Source organism: Hyla sarda, chromosome 9 (genome assembly GCF_029499605.1).
Source record: "Hyla sarda isolate aHylSar1 chromosome 9, aHylSar1.hap1, whole genome shotgun sequence".
In the NCBI taxonomy this organism is placed as follows: Eukaryota; Metazoa; Chordata; class Amphibia; order Anura; family Hylidae; genus Hyla; species Hyla sarda.
The window spans coordinates 55,333,659-55,353,540 of record NC_079197.1 but is presented as its reverse complement, the minus strand read 5'-3'; the positions used below and the strand labels follow the sequence as shown (position 1 = coordinate 55,353,540).

The window sequence follows — 19,882 nt, the reverse complement described above, 5'->3', positions numbered from 1 at the left end:
GCCTTCTCGCGGGTAACAAAAGAAATTAAATATTGCATTCTTGCTCGTATCAAGCCAACTTATTTGCTTGAAACACAACCAACCAAACTGAAGTTTAGACACAGTAAGTGAAGAAGTTTATTGGAAAATAAATTATACTCAGAATAGTTGAAAGGAAATTAATAACCATCATCAACAAGATGCATATAACATATAACACATATACATTCACTCTACTATTTATACACAATACAATAAAAACACCTGCAAATCTACAACATGCATTCCCCAACCTAAGATTAGTGTACCATATATATATTTATACCCCTTACTTATAGATGAAAATAAAATAAGTGCTTGTTACCTGTAATTGGATTTAGCGGTTTCTGAAATATTTTGCTGCTCCTGTCACCCTTCCTTCCTATTCTTTATATACCTCTGATCTGCAATCTCTGAGAATGGGAGGGGTATTCTGAATCCTATTAGCTGACGAATCCTATGAAGGAGTAGTAAGTAGTTATAGTAATTTATAAATAAATTTCTGAAGAAGCTTAAGCTTCAGGGGATTACAGAATGAGGGGGAGGAACAGGATTTAACCTTTTGCTTTAGAGGTGAACATATTGGAATCAACTATCAAGAATTATATAGTCACAACACAAAGGCATTAATGTAATGGCTTGTACATGTAGAAAAAAAACACTTCAGCCATGTTAAACACTTACCTACATATTGTAGAAGGTAGAGGCTTTTCTTTTAGTTTATCCACGATTCTTTTAGCTGAAACCTAATATATACTTCTCAAGACTTCTACTAAAAAAAAACAGAATTTTGTTTTACTGCAAGATCATTATGCATCATGTTTTTATATTACCTGTAAGTATATTTTTTCCAGATTTTCCTAATAATAAAAAATAAATAAAAATGAGGCTGTTTTGCAAATGCTATAATAAATATTGGTAAAATGAATGGTTGTATTTTGTAGCAGAAAAAATTGCTAAACCAGCAAATATAAATCCAATGTCTTACAGTTAATATCAACCATTGCAAGACTAAACAGGGTTCAAGCCACTGAATATTATATGGAGTGAAGTTGAGTCAGTGGAAAATATAAAGACTATAGTAAAACTGTAAATTATTCCATTCTTAAAACCTGTGTGACCATAAATGCAGCTTCTGTGACTTATATATAGAGACTCTCCCCAGGGTTTTACCAGTTGCAAATTTATGGGACAACGGTGTAGACAAAGCTACTAGAAAAACTCAACCACAACTTGCTAAATGTCCTGGGAAGAGAATACATTGTTCTATTGTCTAACAAAACTAAAACTAACTTCAGCCAGGACATTAAAACCATTGAGAGGTTAAGTGAATAAAATTGGTCACCTTTTGACAATCACACCCATCAAGGGGTGGAAATATTAGTGAGTTCATAAAGTGGATATGTTAGAAGCAGCAGAACATTTATTGGAGAGACTTAGGCAAGGGCCAAATTATGATTGCTAGACAACTGGGTCAGAGAATCTCCAAAATGACGGTCTTGTAGGATGTTCATGGAATGATCCAAAGAAGGATTGCATTTTCTTAACATCATGTGGATGGCATAGTGCATTTGTGTTGCTAATATGGGGACAAAATGTTACCAGGATGCACAAAGGATAAAAGGCAAGCCAGCAAAAGTAGTGTCATGTTCTAACAATGTTCTACTGGGAAACCTTTGGTAGTGATGAGTGTCCCTTAAAACTCCCTTAGTGTCCCTTAGTGATAAGTATCCCTTAAAACTTTACATTCATTATTTATGGGTAAGACACACCGATAAATGTCCCCCAAGTACTTTATAAAACATTTATAGAGTTCAAAAATCTGCAGCTCCAACCAAATGTATCAAAAATGTGTCTGTTGATGTGTCTATATGGTAATGTAAAGTAAAGATATACAAATCCATTCCGCAATAGTTAGCTCGGGCTTCATTATTGGACAAAAAAAGAAGAGACTTTATGTAAAAAGATATGCATTAAGTGTCAAACAGTTCATTTTGTATAGCTCACATATATGGTTAGTTAGACATTCAAAAAAATATATTACTTTTTTTTTTTTTACCAATTACAATACCAAAAGTCTATATCTCAGGAAATGCACAATAATGGTATTAGGGGGTTAAACCCTAGACTCATCCTTCTATAGTTACCGAGGTGGTATGAAACTGTTTTAATCTTGCTAAGATCCCAAATATCTGTATCCGGCAGGATGCACTTGGGGATATTAAAGTGGTCCTCCCGTGGAAAACTTTTCTTTTTAAATCAACTGATGCCAGAAAGATAAACAGATTTGTAAATTACTTCTATTAAAAAATCTTAATCCTTCCAGTACTTTTAAGGGGCTATATACTACAGAGGAAATGCTTTACTTTTTAGATTTCTCTGATGTCATGACCACAGTGCTCTCTACTGACCCCTGCTGTCCATTTTAGGAACTGTCCAGAGCAGGAGAAAATCCCCATAGCAAACATATGCTGCTTTGGACAGTTCCTAAAATGGACAGCAGAGGTCAGCAGAGAGCACTGTGGTCATGACGTCAGAAAAATCTAAAAAGTAAAGCATTTCCTCTTTAGTATATAGCCCCTAAAAAGTACTGGAAGGATTAAGATTTTTTTTAATAGAAGTAATTTACAAATTAGTTTAACTTACTGGCACCAGTTGATTTAAAAAAATAAGTTTTCCACGGGAGTACCCCTTTAACCCTAGATGCATCCTTTCATGGGTTACAGAGATGGATCCTGGCATTCATGTAGCTGTTACTGGGACACATACAATCTATCTAAACATTATTGCAGACTAAATACACCCCTTTATGGCACTGGTAATTCCTAACATCAGTGGCCTCTTTCAGCAGGATAATGCTCGGCCACACTGCAAAATCTGTTGAGGAATGGTTTGAGCAACATGACAAATTGTTCAAGGTGTTAACATAGCCTTCAAATTCCCCAGATACAAATCCAATCGAGTATTTGTGCTGGAAAAACAAGTCCGACCCATTGAGGTCCCACATTATAACTTACAAGATATTCTGCCAACATCTTGGTGTCAGATATCAGAGAACACCTTCGGAAATCATGAAGAGTCCATGCCTTGGTTGGTCAGGGCTGTTTTTGGAGCATAAGTGTTTCCTACACTATAATAAAACATACAGTAAACCTAATTAAACATACAGTAAATATAGTGATTTGCCTGGTGTGCATGCTGTGCACCAGTTTATTTTCTACATGTGTATTTTTGCACTTTTTATTATTAAGTAAATCTCTAATCTTAGAGCTATGTTGCACAGTCTGCATGCTTTAGCTAAAGCCACAGGTCTGTGGGTTATGAGACGCCTTATGGTTTCCTTCCGACTCAATCATCCTTAATACCATGCCTTTACTGCAACACAAGCAGTGGGGCGAGTACATTTACTTTACAGCTGTAAACCAATACCAAAGCAGGTGAGCATTTCTCCAATTTTTTAGTAGTATAATAGCTGTAGCCAATCATAAACTGATAGTTCAATGCACATAGTCTACAGTCTCTATGCATATAGTTCTGTCTATCTATGTTTTAATTTAAAACACATCTATCATTCTTGTGTCTGATGCTACATAAATAGGATTTAGAATTAAATGGAACAGCTTTGGTATTAGCTGTAGCAGTTTAGTGATGCATGCTTACGAAAGAGAGAGCTGAAGATATAACCCATTTATAATTTATTAGTATAGGTTGCTGATGCTTTGTTCATATTCTGACCAAACTTTTTTTTTATTGTACTATGTAATCAAACAAATACTGTCTGGATACATTCATGCAGATCTAATTATAAAGTCAAGGAGAAATATGTAAGAAGCAAGTGAGACAGATGTATTTGCTTCAAAATTAAGTACTGTCCCTCTAGAAGAGGGACTCTAGGCAGGTATTCACCCTCCATTAAAATATGTATTAAAGAGATAAACTAAAAATCTAACAAAAAGAGAATTTTTGCCAAAAAGAGAACAACACAAATAGTGAAGATACAATTTTAACAATTTTAGGTTAAAATGGTGACACTACTGAAAAGGATAAGCAGATAATGGTATTACCTTCCTCAAACAACTTTAAAGGGGTTCTCCGGGGAAAACCTTTTTTCTTTTAAATCAACTGGTGGCAGAAAGTTAAACATATTTGTAAATTCCTTCTATTAAAAAATCTTAATCCTTCCAGTACTTATTAGCTGCAGAATGCTACAGAGGAAATTCTTTCTTTTTGGAACACTGATGACATTACAAACACAGTGCTCTCTGCTGACATCTCTGTCCATTTTAGCAACCATGCAGAGCAGAAGTATGCTAAGGGCAGCATGGTGGCTCAGTGGTTAGCACTGCTGCCTTGCAGTGCTGGGGACTTGGGTTCAAATCCCACTAAGGACAACAATAAATAAAGCGTTATTATTATTATAATAACGACAGCAGAGAGAACTGTGTTCTTGATGTCATCAGAGAGCATTCCAAAAAGAAAAGAATTTCCTCTGTAGTATTCAGCAGCTAATAAGTACAGGAAGGATTAAGATTTTTTTAATAGAAGTAATTTACAAATATGTTTAACTTTCTGCCACCAGTTGATTTAAAAGAAAAAAGGTTTTCACCGGAGTACCCCTTTAACCACATGTTCAATTACGGCTTCAAACTGAGGACAATCAACTGAAAAATAAAATAAAGAAATGTAATGAAAAAATACATAATAGTAATGAAAAAAATATGTATATGCCTCCTGACACAAGATATACTGTATGTTTATCAACTTTTATCCTAAGTAATGTAATCATCAAGTGGAGATTATACAGAATATGCTCAGAGATCGCATTGGTAAGTGACCTAAGTCTACAGTAAACATTATCCTTCTGTCTGACTGGGAATTTCCATACAAGCAGGCAGTGTGCCAAAATGTTCTTAACATTAAACAAACAAAAAAAGGAAAAAAAAAAACGGTTATTTAAAAAAAATTATTCATGTAACTCATCTAAAAATGAATGGCAAAAAAATATTATTGCTTCATAAATTCAGATAGGAGAAAATATAGTTGTACATTATTACAAAGAGAGGTTAAATGCTTTTATTGTCAGTCCTAGAAAACATATAACTTTTATTAGGGCAGAATTTTTCTTTTGAAGAGGGGTACAATGGTTGTAGGAGAGCTCTGTAAAAAGCTCTGGACAGTCATACTGTATCCATTGTATTCTATGTACACAGAATGCTAATAATAATATTTGTTGAATACATGAGTACAAGTAAGTTTTGTTAAAATAAAATTGTAAATAAAAACAAACAAACAAAAAAAGCTTTCAGATTAATATTAGCAAGACCTTGAAAACGTAGTTCTTTTTAAAATTAGAAACAGAACAAAAGAAAAAGAGGAGGGATACCCTCACCAGATGATAAGTCTTTGAAGATTTCTTTATTCAAGTGCCATAAAAGAAACAACGAGGAAAACATAATTTTTTTTAAATTAGGTGGGTTACTTATTATTTAGTGTTTTTAGAGACAATTTATGACCCAAAACAGTTTTGGACATGGTTAGATGATTCTGATAACCTTGATAGATTCTACTTTTATTCTTTAGGGTGGATTCACACTAATGCTGTTCCTGCTGTTGTTCTGGACTATCACTGGAGCAGAGCAAAGAAAAAAAGGGCACTGGCGGATCTTGCAGGCCAGACACCGCTGGTGCCCAATAAACCGCACTAAACTTAAAGGGGTACTCCGCTGCGGAGCATTTGGAAAAAACTGTTCCATACGCTGAGCAGCGGTGTACCCCTTTAATGAGGCCATTGGGTGTCCACCATTTTACCAGACAAAATATCACAGCCTGTTTTCATTGAGTCTGCATTCATATCTATAGTAAGGAGTAGCCGTATTAGTCCAGTGATGCAAATGCAAAATCATAGGATATTGCAGTATCTTGTAATATCTTTTTTATTGGACTAACAGTATTTTGTAAAGACAAGCTTTCGGGATTCCTCCCTTTATCAAGTCAAAAGCATTTCTGAGCACACAATAAGAAAACACACAGGTTCCATCTCACAAAATATGCAGGGTTTAAAACAACATATGTGGAGATGTCACACTAAGTTGGGACATAAATTGTATAGCTATAGAACGATAGACTACAGATAAGCATGGGCCGAAGAACGTGCTCTCGAATCACCCAAAGTGCAAGAAAAAGTGCAAAACGTGTTACACAAAAAAAAGTGCACAAAGGATGCGGTCTATCGCAAGCCAATCTCCTACAGGAGAGAGGCCCCCCAACAAACCTTACCCTTCGCCTCCAAACCAAAAAGTACCTGTGAGATTCCAGGTACAATGTCCCTTTTCGCCGAAGCTACTTGTCATGTCTGTCTTGGTATGTGTTCACACACAGCTATTGTATTTGGGTGTGTGTGAACAGTTTTATGTTCCCCGGTCAGGGAATATTTAAAGCCTTTGGCTTGCTATCCAATAGCTCTTAGGGTGTGTCTAAATGAGGATCAGTTCAGCCTAGCTTCTCATCCCTCCCCCCCATCTCACCTTTTTCTTTGTAGTCTATGGTTCTGTCTTTTCTCCCCATGTCCAGCCTAGTCACCAATTACCACCCCTGCCCTCCCCCCCTTCTCATCCTTATTTGTAGTCTATTATCCTATAGCTAGCTATACAATTTATGGCCCAACTTAGTGTGAGTTCTCCACCTATGTTGTTTTAACCCCTGCATATTTTGTGAGATGGAACCTTTGTGTTTTCTTCTTGTGTGCTCAGAAAGGCTTTTGACTTGATAAATGGAGGAATCCCGAAAGCTTGTCTCTACAAAATACTGTCCAATAAAAAAGGTATTACAAGATACTGCAACATCCTATGATTTTGCATTTGCATTCATATACTGATCAAGGTTTGGTAATGTTAGTATGACGCTTTACCAACCATCCATCCATTATAATGTAAGAAGTAGTTTACATTGTCCCATAAAATATTAAATCCCTTTGACTACAATGAGTGGCTTGACAATGACATGGAGCAGAGTTTATAACAATATTTTTAGTTCAGTTCTATGTAAAATGCTAAATCATTAAACATTAAAATAATTATCTAGGATGTATGAAAGAAATATACATAACAATATACTGTATAATACCTGGTGCAGAAGCAAGAAGAAACACAATATCAGCAAAGCTTACTAGTCTGAATTTAGCTTTCATATATAGTTGCATTCAGAAATACTGTTCTACCAATTTTTATACTTGATTTTTAATTTTATTATATTTTAGAGTATTTTTAGCACATAAAGATTATGTGTGAATGTTGGTACCATGCCGAAATAAGCCAGACTTATGCGGAACAGCTATTGATCCGAGATGGACGTGATGGAGCCTTTCTTGTGCGCCAGAGTGAATCCGTCAGTGGGGCATTTGCTATCTGCCTTATGTGAGTGATCACTGTGTATGATCATGGTTTGTTTCTTCCCTATATTCCTTCTTTATGATCTAAAAATAATAATAATGCTCTATGATCATGGTCACTTAATTTACTGTTTATTTAGGTTACTATGGTTTAACTGGATGCTTATGGGCCAGAGTCCTGACATGATAAAATGTTCATTTAAGTTTAGCAAAGAACTGGGGGTTTCTTTTTTAATTTATTTTCTGTCTGTCCACAGTGCTCTCTGCTGACACCTCTGTCCATGTCAGGAACTGTCCAGAGCAGGAGAGGTTTGCTTTGGGGAATTGTTATTTCTCTGGATAGTTCCTGACATGGACAGAGGTGTCAGCAGAGAACACCGTGGACAGACAGAAAATAAATTAAAAAAGAAATGAACTTCCTCTATATTATACAGCAACTGATAAGTACTGGAAGGATTAGGATTTTTAAATGCAAGTAGTTTACAAATCTGTTTAACTTTCTGGCACCAGTTGATTTAAAAAAAAAAAAAGTGTTTTCCACCGAAGTACCCCTTTAAGTCCTTTTTAACGGAGATAAGTTCTTGTTTCAAATATAACCTTAAACTACAATAAATGCAGCACTTTCAAATGCATACACACTTGTTCTGTATCCTCAGTATAATTTCTTCTTGCAGACCAATGTACCACAGGCCAACAGTGTGGGCAACAGCCAATTCTATTTGTTTTAGAGCATAGAACAGTCTCACAGTAACTTCTCTAAGTTGCCACAAAAAAAGATGTGTACTTAGCATTGTTTTAATCTAGATGCATCCCTATAATGGGATGTACCCAAAATATATTCCTGCACCAAGGTTAACCAACTGACTTGATAGTTTACTGTAAGTAGTCTTAGGCCTCTTTTACCGCTATGAGGAGCTCCATCGGCACTTCCGTCAATTTTAGCGGAGAAAAAATAGAGCATGTATTATTTTTTTCTCTGTAAACCACTGAATCTCTGATGGACCCCATTCAAGTTAAGGGGATCCATCAGGACCCTGTGGTGACTCAGTGGAGTCCTTTGACAGCCAGGTTCTGAGTTGCAGAGGGATTCATTGGTAGTATTGTGCAAGTTATATTTATGTCTTTCATACTCTATAATATGTTGTTGTTTCAGCTATAATAAAAGCAGAGTCAAAGTGCCTTAGGTCTAGTGTAAAGTATATGAGGAATTGGAGGGACACACCATCAAAGTCAGACGTTTCATGTGATACGGTATTTTTAAGTTCCCCTCAAACTGGTTGTTTAGCCAGTGTTTGGTAAATTCTCAAGTTCGCACGGATCACTTATTTCTTCTTTACTGCACTAAATTGCACGCTTTTCTTGTTTACCCAAAGGTACCTTCAGCAGGTGCACACATATCGTGTCTTACCAGACGAGAATGGATTACTCTCAGTTCAGGTGTGTGCAAAGCAAATAAATCAGATGTAAATATGGGATATAAGGTGTGTATCTGCTCTGTACATGTACTAGATCTTACTTCACAGTGTATTTGTTCACACACTAACACAACAAGTGACAGTAGCATAGTCAAAATCACCAGGAAAAATTTGCATAGGCTGCAGTGTCCAAAAATTTCTGGTGATATAGCTTTGCACTTTTCTCAGCATTTATAGCCAGCATTACCAGGTGAACAATATATAGGCAGTGTCAGACCCTTTTTAGGCCAAAAACATCCTAAATAAGTTAAATGATTGTAAATACTTACAGCATGCAACTGTGGCTCTAGTAACACCTAAAATACTGCCAACCACAGTTAGTCTCCTCATAACAGTACCAGACAATAGATGCAACAGGTGTGGCACAGCTCACTCGGTTGCCCCTCCCGCTCACGGACAGGACCGGACCTCAGTCCATGTAATCGTAGAAAGAAATAGGATTGTCCAGCGCAGGATATCAAGCAATGCGGTTTTTATTCATCAGCAACAGTGGGTGATGACAAGGTGGCGCGTTTCAGCCGCACTCAGCGGCCTTAGTCAGACAATGTCGCATAACAGTTCCAGCCATAAAACCCTAATACATAAGCAGGCTCTCCATAAAGTAGGATCCACAAAACCCCATATAGTTACAAAGAGCAAACATCCAAACAGTTACAGCCACAAAAGTGGCAACCAATGAGGACGCTGCTACCCATAGAGCCACCTTTCCCACTATCTTCAAGAGTGCATCAGTTTGCCAGCCACAGTACCCTCATTGCTAGTCGCACTACCCACCATATGGGCAGCAATTTCACGCTCCTGCATACAACATTTGGACTACTGGTGGCCCATTTTGTTCAAAAATATTGAGTGCAATAATTCATTTTAAAATACTATTTGAAAATCAGCTTAAATGGGTGCAACCTGTTTAACTGAGCCCTCAACTATAATACCTAAATATCTGTAGTTTTTAACATATAATGGCAAAAGTATCTAGTAACCTAAATTTTACCCACACAACCTGGAATAAACGTTTAACCATGTGACCAAAATTATCAGCTAATTTTAACATTCATTGTATTTTAACCATGTCAAAAGTGTGAAAACAGCGTATGACTGCCATCCCCTTTAATTTTTTTCTCCTTGACATTAGTTTCTGCATACTTTTCAGAATTTGGTTTCCTTTCATAGCCACAGAAATGGGAGGTGTTACGCTTTATAGCAAAGTTTATCTCTCAACCGCATGTGTCAACTATTTCCCACGTGTTAAAAATGAATAACACTTATATCATATTTAGAGAATAAGGTCTGGGGTGTACAAATCAATATTTGGTTCTATTAGATATGAGGCTTTTCCTAATGCAAGAACAGTTTTCACAATTGATGACAATTCAGTATGACAAACCTTAATAGATTACTGTCAGGTTAGTATGTCATCTATTCCCAAGTGGCAATTTCTGAAACACATCACACCACACCGACGATCTATCATACCTAATGGTTTTGTGTAGGTCATGAAAGTTGAGCCTTATGACAAAAACACCACGATGTGATTGTTTTTGTAAATTATAGGGTAAAATTTCAAAAACTAGCGTTTCCCAGGCCGGTCCTAATATGAAAGGGCGCTACTTTCTGCACCTCTTAATAAATCAGGCAGGGAAGCAGGCTGTTCTTCTAAAATCTATGCTAACAATGACCTCTTTAGAATAAATTGTAATTAATCTGGCAGTGCAGTTGGCCTTACATCTTTACGTCAAGTCACCCACTTCGCACAATTTTTGTGCAAAGTTTCCCTTATTGTCTTCATAATACTCCTACTATTAGGCTGGGTTCACATATGTCCGGCATCCGGCATAGGTGAACTCAGCCTAAATCTCGACGCAACTGATGACAACGTGCATCAGTTGTCATCAGTTGTATGAAATCCGGCATCCAATGGATGCCAGACAGTGAAACACAGCAAGCTGCATTCCCTTGTCTGGTTCTGTCCGGTGTGTCCAACCATCTGGCATCAAAATAGGGACACTGGATGATTGCGAACTGTCCCTTTCAAATGAATGGGATCAGTTCTAGCTTCAGTTTCCCTCCTATGCACGCCAGAGGGAAACTATGCCGAACAACTGATAAATGTGAACCCAGCCTTACTTAAGTTCTATCAGACCTTATATGTATCTGAACATTAATCAAAATAAATGGGGTAAAATACATGTTACCAAAACAACAACTCACATTTTTGCTATCCAAACATTCATTTATCCATAAGATATGTGGTACAAGCTTAATGCAGCACATAGTTTAGGCTATAGGCTATGTCCACTTCAATTGAGAGTAGGATGGCATTCCTCCCAACTGCAGAAACGTTAGTAGTTGTTCTGCCGCAAAGGTTTTTTTTTATACTCCCAATTTATTTTGATTAATGTTGGTCATCAAGTAGACCATTGTTATACCCTGCACTCCGGCCGGACAATGACGGCCGTGAGCACATCTCCCCGTCCTTGTCAGTCGCCAGCAAGGCTGAGACTCGCATCGCAGGATGCGCCCACATGCAAGTCCCAGCCCGTCACTCACCTCTGTCCCCTGCCTCTGTTCCTCAGCTCCAGCGCGCGTGCCCCCTCCTCCTAGGGCGCGCTCGCGTTGGGGCTTTGAAATTTAAAGGTCCAGTGCGCCCGTAATTACTTGACACCTGTACCTCGCTTATAAGTTTTAGTTCCTCCCTCTTGCCCTTGCTAGATCTTTGTTTGCTTTTGTGCCTGAGAGAAAGCAGTATTCAGTGTTCCTGTGGATTCTTTTCTAAAATCTTCTTGCCAGCAGAAAGGAATTACTCCATCGGAGATCGAGAACTGTTCGCTATAAAACTCGCCTTAGAGGAGTGGCGACATTTGTTGGCAGAATCTCCTCATCCGATCAGTATTTACTCTGACCACAAAAATGTCCTGTACCTTCAGTCTGCTCAATGTTTGAACCCTCGACAGGCAAGGTGGTCATTATTCTTTTCCAGATTAAATTTTTTCATTAATTTCCATCCAGCTAACAAGAATATCAGAGCAGATGCCCTTTCCAGATCTTCTGACGTTATGGGTTTGGATCCTACACAGACATATTATCACTCCTTACCGTCAGATTGCCGCAGCTCCGGCCAATCTTCTACCTTTGTGCCAGTCAGATTGAGGCGCATAGTTCTAAAATGCGGTCACTCTTCTTTATTGGATGGTCATCCTGGAGTATGCAAGACTTTTCTTTTAATCTCCCGGCATTATTGGTGGCTGCATCTGGAACACGATTTCTCTGAATTCGTACGATCCTGTGTCACCTATGCTCGTGACAAGACCCCTCGACTGAGACCCGCAGGACTCTTGCAGCCTTTGCCCATTCCTGAGACTCCTTGGACTTGCATTGCTACGGATTTTATTACCGATCTTCCACCATCAATAGTAACACAGTCATCTGGGTTGTGGTTGATCGGTTTTCTAAAATGGCCCATTTTATACCACTCTCCGGTCTCCCATCAGCTCCACAACTGGCAAAGCACTTCTTACTTCACATCTTTCGTCTTCATGGTCTTCCTGAACATATTGTTTCGGATCGCGGAGTTCAGTTTGTGTCCAAATTCTGGCAAGCTCTCTGTTCCTGCCTTGGCATCAGCTTGGATTTCTCATCTGCCTACCATCCTCAGTCCAATGGCCAGGTGGAGGTGGTAAATCAAATCTTGGAGACTTATTTACGTCATTTTATTTCAGCTCGTCAAGACAACTGGGTAGATCTGCTTCCCTGGGTCGAATTAACCTACAATCATAAAGATTCTGAAACCACAAGGACATCTCGGTTTTTTGTTATTTTTGGTCATCATTAGAGATGAGCGAATCGAAGTTGACGAACCCGAATTCGTTACGAATTTAATGAAAAATTTGATTTGCAACAAATACGAATATCGCCGCGATTCTATCGCGCAAATAGCTTCATTAAACTCCATTTTACAGCGTTCCAGGCTATTGGGGACCTAAGATGGCGGATCCACATGTGAGTACATGGGGCAGGGGATTATGGGAGGGCGGGAAACAGTGGCGGGAATGAAGGTAGGTGGGCTGACCCTGAATCACATGTGAGATGCAGCCTATCAGTGTTCATTGACCCCTGTGATGTCACAGCCCCTATATAATCGGCGGCCATCTTGCCTCTCTTCATTTAATCTATGCACTCAGATGGAGAGGACGGGACTGCGTGTGTGTGAATAGCTCATACCACAGCGTTACACTGCAACTGCTACTCACATCAGCATTAGGGAAAGGCAGGAGTGCAGAGTGCTGTGCTGTTACGCGGTGAAGGATCATTGATTGCTAAACCTCCTATTCACGTTATTGAGCATTGCAGCAGAGAGGGGCAGATACAGATCTCCAAGCTGCCTGAACTTTCTGAAGCATCTTATCTCCTCATTGTTCAGCCCAATTGAGTTTATTTTTGTTTGCTCCACAAAACTTCTGCTGCTCAGAATTGTGTGACAGAGTGCAATTTAGGCTTCAATCCCTGGATTTTTTTTTGTGTGGTGCTGCACTGTTGGGTCCTGCTGCTGTTCAGAAATACGTGATTGTTCAGTGGACTGTAGTGCATTTGCACCATTTTGTACCTGTTTTTTTTTTAAACAGTTTTTTCTGCGTATAGTTATGCATATATAACTGCCCTCATTAGTGCATACCGCATAGGTACATGCAAGTATTGTACCATTTAGTACCTGTTAAGCTGTCAAGGTGCTCCATACCGTCAAAGTCCAAACAATAGTATCCACCGGCTGGTGTTTTACAAAAATACAGAGTTTTTTCTGCTAATAGGCATATTACTGCCCTCATCAGTGTATACCGCATACGTACATCCAAGTAATGTACCATTTAGTACCTGTTAAGCTGTCAATGTTCTCCATACCGTCAAAGTCCAAACAATAGTATCCACCGGCTGGTGTTTTACAAAAATACAGAGTTTTTTCTGCTAATAGTTAGGCATATTACTTCCCTCACCAGTGCATACCGCATACGTACATCCAAGTATTGTACCATTTAGTAGCTGTCAAGGTGCTCCAAACCGTCAAAGTCCAAACAATAGTATCCACTGGCTGGTGTTTTACAAAAGTTTTTTCTGCTAAAAGGCCCTCATCAGTGCATACCGCATACGTACATCCAAGTACTGTACCATCTAGTACTGTACCATCTAGTGTACCATCCTGTTAATCTGTCAAGGGCCTACATACTGTTCAAGGACAGCCGTAAGTAATCACCTGCTGCTGTTCTAGACAAATACTGTTTAAAGAGTAGTGTAGCGTATTGTAATACCCTCATAAACGCACTAAGTATGTCAGGCATAGAAGTGCCAGGACGTGCACAGAGGAGTGGCAGAGGACTAAATACTTCAGTTGGCAGCAGACTTGGGGCGAGTGGCAGCAGGAGTCGCAGCAAGAGGCCTGAGCTCCCGTTATCAGCCAGCGGTCGTATCTCCACCAGCAACCCATCTGCCGTCGTCGATTGGTTAACACGCTCATCCACATCATCACAAGTGACATCTGACACCCCCAGTCAACAGTCGGTGGGTTCCTCAGACACAACCCTCAGTTGGCATGGCCCGGGAGCAGTCCGTGTACTCCCATTGCCTTTGTCCTATGCTGTTCCCTCTCCTAAAGAAGTATCTTATGCTGTGGGTTCAGCTCCACTATTTACTGAGGACTATCCAATAGAGGACAGTCAGCAGCTACTGGACAGCCAAGAAGGGGAGGAGACATGCGCCGCTTGCTCCGCTAGGCGGCCAAGTAGTGATGCGGAGAGTGACGTGGGAGGTGGTGTTGCAAGTGTTCAGGGTCCTGAAGAGGACACTTTTGTGGAACCTGAGGAGGACATCAGTGACGTGCACACAACTGTTGATGAAGCCGATCGCAATTGGGAACCGGGTGCAGAAGGGGCTTCATCAACATCAGGAGAAGAGAGTTGCAGGTTGCCCTTGAGGCAGCAAGGCGGTAGCACGGTTGGCAGTCAGCGTGGTGGCAGTAGTGGAAATTCAGGAGCCAAACGTGCCCGGGGTAGACCACCTGCTACGCGGCAGCCTACCTTTCCGGGAGGTAGTGGAACAGGGGTTCCTGGAGACGGCGCCAGTAGCAGTCAATTAGTGCAGACTGCGGGTGGGAAAATCAGCTACTCGGCGGTGTGGAAGTTTTTCATAAGGCATCCGGAGGAGGTTCACGTAGCCACATGCAAGATCTGTCGGCAGAAGGTGAAGCGTGGCCAGGGTCCCAATGTCGGCACCATGGCCCTGCGTCAACACATGCTTCGCCACCATAAAGCGGCCTGGGAGAACCGTGGCTCCGATGTAGTGGTCCAGCCTGCTGCATCACCCAGTGGCCATCCGCTCCCTCCTTCATCCAGCCAAGGCTCCTCCACCTCAGCCGAAGGGAGCCGTGTGTCAAACCCTCCTTCTGTCGCTCCTGCTTCTCCTGCTCCCCCAGTATATATGCACAACTGCATTTGGGGTTGAGCACCTCCAGCCATTTGAGACCACGTTTTTTGTTGTTGTTTGTAAATTTATACGTGGAGGTGTGTAAACTCCATATGTTAATGCGCCTTGAACACTTTCCAGGCAGCATTAGGGTTGCACCTGTGAGGCCATGCACCTATATCAGCCAACTTGGGTGGGGCTTGTAGCCTCTCTCCCCCCTTCCATTGTATGTGTGCTCAGTCACGCTGGAGGGAACTGGGAGCAGGCTGCATGTCGGCCTAGTGCTGCTGTAATTGCCCACTGGCCCCTGGTTTTTGCTTATTACGCACAGGTAGGTTAGCGTTAGGTCCCGTGCCATCTGAGAAACCTTGGCGTTGGTGTGCGGGCTCTGGTGTGTCCTTTATATAAGGATACACTGGCGAATGTCTCAATTTTAACATCAGTGTTGAGGGATTAGCCAATGTCACTGTATACATCTACCACAGTAGTGCACCTAAATTTCTGTATTGTATTATTCTAATTGTTACACATCCACACCGTTTATCTGGTGTAGGATTCTATTGTGGCACTTGTGGTCCGCTGCAGGCATCCTCCATTGTATGCATTTTTATGCTGGGGATCGCCCCTAGCAACGGACTACAAGGGCAGGATCTGCTCCCCCAGTATATATGCACAACTGCATTTGGGGTTGAGCACCTCCAGCCATTTGAGACCACGTTTTTTGTTGTTGTTTGTAAATTTATACGTGGAGGTGTGTAAACTCCATATGTTAATGCGCCTTGAACACTTTCCAGGCAGCATTAGGGTTGCACCTGTGAGGCCATGCACCTATATCAGCCAACTTGAGTGGGGCTTGTAGCCTCTCTCCCCCCTTCCATTGTATGTGTGCTCAGTCACGCTGGAGGGAACTGGGAGCAGGCTGCATGTCGGCCTAGTGCTGCTGTAATTGCCCACTGGCCCCTGGTTTTTGCTTATTACGCACAGGTAGGTTAGCGTTAGGTCCCGTGCCATCTGAGAAACCTTGGCGTTGGTGTGCGGGCTCTGGTGTGTCCTTTATATAAGGATACACTGGCGAATGTCTCAATTTTAACATCAGTGTTGAGGGATTAGCCAATGTCACTGTATACATCTACCACAGTAGTGCACCTAAATTTCTGTATTGTATTATTCTAATTGTTACACATCCACACCGTTTATCTGGTGTAGGATTCTATTGTGGCACTTGTGGTCCGCTGCAGGCATCCTCCATTGTATGCATTTTTATGCTGGGGATCGCCCCTAGCAACGGACTACAAGGGCAGGATCTGCTCCCCCAGTATATATGCACAACTGCATTTGGGGTTGAGCACCTCCAGCCATTTGAGACCACGTTTTTTGTTGTTGTTTGTAAATTTATACGTGGAGGTGTGTAAACTCCATATGTTAATGCGCCTTGAACACTTTCCAGGCAGCATTAGGGTTGCACCTGTGAGGCCATGCACCTATATCAGCCAACTTGGGTGGGGCTTGTAGCCTCTCTCCCCCCTTCCATTGTATGTGTGCTCAGTCACGCTGGAGGGAACTGGGAGCAGGCTGCATGTCGGCCTAGTGCTGCTGTAATTGCCCACTGGCCCCTGGTTTTTGCTTATTACGCACAGGTAGGTTAGCGTTAGGTCCCGTGCCATCTGAGAAACCTTGGCGTTGGTGTGCGGGCTCTGGTGTGTCCTTTATATAAGGATACACTGGCGAATGTCTCAATTTTAACATCAGTGTTGAGGGATTAGCCAATGTCACTGTATACATCTACCACAGTAGTGCACCTAAATTTCTGTATTGTATTCTCCCACTTTTAGTCAGCCATTCCGCCAATAATCCATCGGCGAAGCCATGTCCAAGAGACAACAGTATGCGCCCACTTATCCAATGCCGCAGAAGTGGAATGTGCTCCTGTCCAAGTTGCTGGTGTTGCAGTCCCTCCCTTTTCAAGTGGTGGACTCTGCACCTTTCAGAGAATTGATGGCTTCTGCCGAGCCGAGGTGGAGTGTCCCAAGCTGTCATTTCTTTGCAAAGAAGGCAGTACCAGCCCTGCATAAGTTTGTACAAGAGAAGGTGGGCCAGTCCTTGAGCCTGTTGGTGTGTTCAAAAGTGCACGGCAGCGCCGACGTGTGGAGCTGTAACTACGGGCAGGGATAATACTTGTCTTTTACGGCTCACTGGGTAAATGGGGTTCCTGCACAGCCACAACAGCAACTTGGACAGGTCACACCGCTTCCTCCTCCACGCTCTCGCTCCCAGGCAGTTGGTCCTGTTACAGTGTGCGACGCCGCCTCCTCATGCTCCACCGTGTCCTCGGCCTCCACTGCACGTCCAAATCTCGGTGGCCATTCATCGTACCATGTGTGTAGGGCACGGCGGTGTCAAGCTGTTCTTCACATGGTTTGCCTTGCCGAACGGAGTCACACAGGGGAGGAACTGCTAAAGTTAATTCGTAAAAAAATCCGAGTATGGCTTACTCCACGAAATCTGGAAATGGGAACTATGGTGACAGACAACGGGAAGAACATCGTGTCCGCGCTGCGACAAGGAAGTGTGAAACATGCGCACGTGTTGAATCTGGATGTCAAGCACTTCCTCAAGTCTTCCCCCCATTTGCAAAACATCCTGAAAATGGCAAGGAAACTGTGCATGCACTTCAGCCACTCGTACACCGCCAAGCACACCTTCCTTGAGCTGCAGCGTCAGAACGGTATCCCACAACATAGTCTTATTTGTGACGTTGCCGCACATTGGAATTCCACTCTCCATATGTTGCACAGACTATACGAACAAAGAAAAGCCATCACCGATTTCTTGATGATCCAAGCAGATAGGAGTACTCCCCTGTGTAACTTCAATGTGAACCAGTGGCAGCATATATGTAACACCTGCCTGTTACGCCGAGCGCTCCGGGTCCCCACTCCTTCCCGGAGCGCTCGCAGCGTCCTCTCATTCGCAGCGCCCTGGTCAGACCTGCTGACCGGGCGCGCTGCGATATTACTCCCAGCCGGGATGCGATTCGCGACGCGGGACGCGCCCGCTCGCGATGCGCATCCCGGCTCCCGTACCTGACCCGTTCCCCGTCTGTGTTGACCCGGCGCGCGCGGCCCCGCTCCTTAGGGCGCGCGCGCGCGCCGGGTCTCTGCGATTTATAGGACCACTGCGCCACTGATTGGCGCAGCAGGCCTAATCAGTATCCTCACCTGTGCACTCCCTACTTATACCTCACTTCCCCTGCACTCCCTCGCCGGATCTTGTTGCCATTGTGCCAGTGAAAGCGTTTCCTTGTGTGTTCCTAGCCTGTGTTCCAGACCTCCTGCCGTTGCCCCTGACTACGATCCTTGCTGCCTGCCCTGACCTTCTGCTACGTCCGACCTTGCTCTTGTCTACTCCCTTGTACCGCGCTTATCTCAGCAGTCAGAGAGGTTGAGCCGTTGCCGGTGGATACGACCTGGTTGCTACCGCCGCTGCAAGACCATCCCGCTTTGCGGCGGGCTCTGGTGAATACCAGTAGCAACTTAGAACCGGTCCACCGACACGGTCCACGCCAATCCCTCTCTGGCACAGAGGATCCACCTCCTGCCAGCCAAATCGTGACAGTAGATCCGGCCATGGATCCCGCTGAGGTCCCGCTGCCAGTTGTCGCCGACCTCACCACGGTGGTCCCCCAGCAGTCGCAACAGATAGCGCAACAAGGCCACCAGCTGTCTCAACTGACCGTGATGCTACAGCAGCTACTACCACAGCTTCAGCAATCATCTCCTCCGCCAGCTCCTGCACCTCCTCCGCAGCGAGTGGCCGCTTCCAGCCTCCGATTATCCTTGCCGGATAAATTTGATGGGGACTCTAAGTTTTGCCGTGGTTTTCTTTCGCAATGTTCCCTGCATTTGGAGATGATGTCGGACCAGTTTCCAACTGAAAGGTCTAAGGTGGCTTTCGTAGTCAGCCTTCTGTCTGGGAAAGCCCTGTCATGGGCCACACCGCTCTGGGACAGCAATGATCCTGTCACTGCCTCTGTACACTCCTTCTTCACGGAGATTCGAAGTGTCTTTGAGGAACCTGCCCGAGCCTCTTCTGCCGAGACTGCCCTGCTGAACCTGGTCCAGGGTAATTCTTCTGTTGGCGAGTACGCCATCCAATTCCGTACTCTGGCCTCCGAATTATCCTGGAATAACGAGGCCCTCTGCACGACCTTTAAAAAAGGCCTATCCAGTAACATTAAAGATGTGCTGGCCGCATGAGAAATCCCTGCCAACCTGCATGAACTTATTCATCTTGCCACCCGCATTGACATGCGTTTTTCCGAAAGGCGTCAGGAGCTCCGTCAGGATATGGACTTTGTTCGCACGAGGCGGTTTCTCTCCCCGGCTCCTCTCTCCTCTGGTCCTCTGCAATCCATTCCTGTGCCTCCCGCCAAGGAGGCTATGCAAGTTGACCGGTCTCGCTTGACACCTCAACAGAGGACACGACGCCGCATGGAGAACCTTTGCCTGTACTGTGCCGGTACCGAACATTTCTTGAAGGATTATCCTATCCGTCC

The 19,882-nt window shown here is 42.7% G+C and overlaps 2 protein-coding genes across 10 annotated transcripts in view; one reads left to right on the top strand and one right to left on the bottom strand.

Moving 5' to 3' along the window:
- Nucleotides 1–476, bottom strand: part of ARR3 (arrestin 3) — a 42,981-nt gene extending 42,505 nt beyond the window's left edge. For 2 of the 6 annotated variants that reach the window (XM_056539575.1, XM_056539576.1), the window contains exon 1: nucleotides 344–476. The gene's annotated coding sequence lies outside the window, so the exon portion shown is untranslated. The remainder of the gene's footprint in view (nucleotides 1–343) is intronic. The other 4 variants (XM_056539571.1, XM_056539570.1, XM_056539577.1 and 1 more) reach the window with 4 other exon arrangements.
- Nucleotides 1–19,882, top strand: part of LOC130291123 (phosphatidylinositol 3,4,5-trisphosphate 5-phosphatase 2B-like) — a 131,604-nt gene that overhangs the window by 27,785 nt on the left and 83,937 nt on the right. Inside the window, exons 1-3 of one of the 4 annotated variants that reach the window (XM_056539567.1) lie at nucleotides 3,421–3,455; nucleotides 7,274–7,430; nucleotides 8,779–8,842. In XM_056539567.1, the coding sequence (XP_056395542.1) occupies nucleotides 7,297–7,430; nucleotides 8,779–8,842 (198 nt within the window). In that variant the 5' untranslated portion in view covers nucleotides 3,421–3,455; nucleotides 7,274–7,296. Of the gene's footprint in view, nucleotides 1–3,420; nucleotides 3,456–7,273; nucleotides 7,431–8,778; nucleotides 8,843–19,882 lie in introns of those variants that run through there. The other 3 variants (XM_056539566.1, XM_056539568.1, XM_056539569.1) reach the window with 3 other exon arrangements.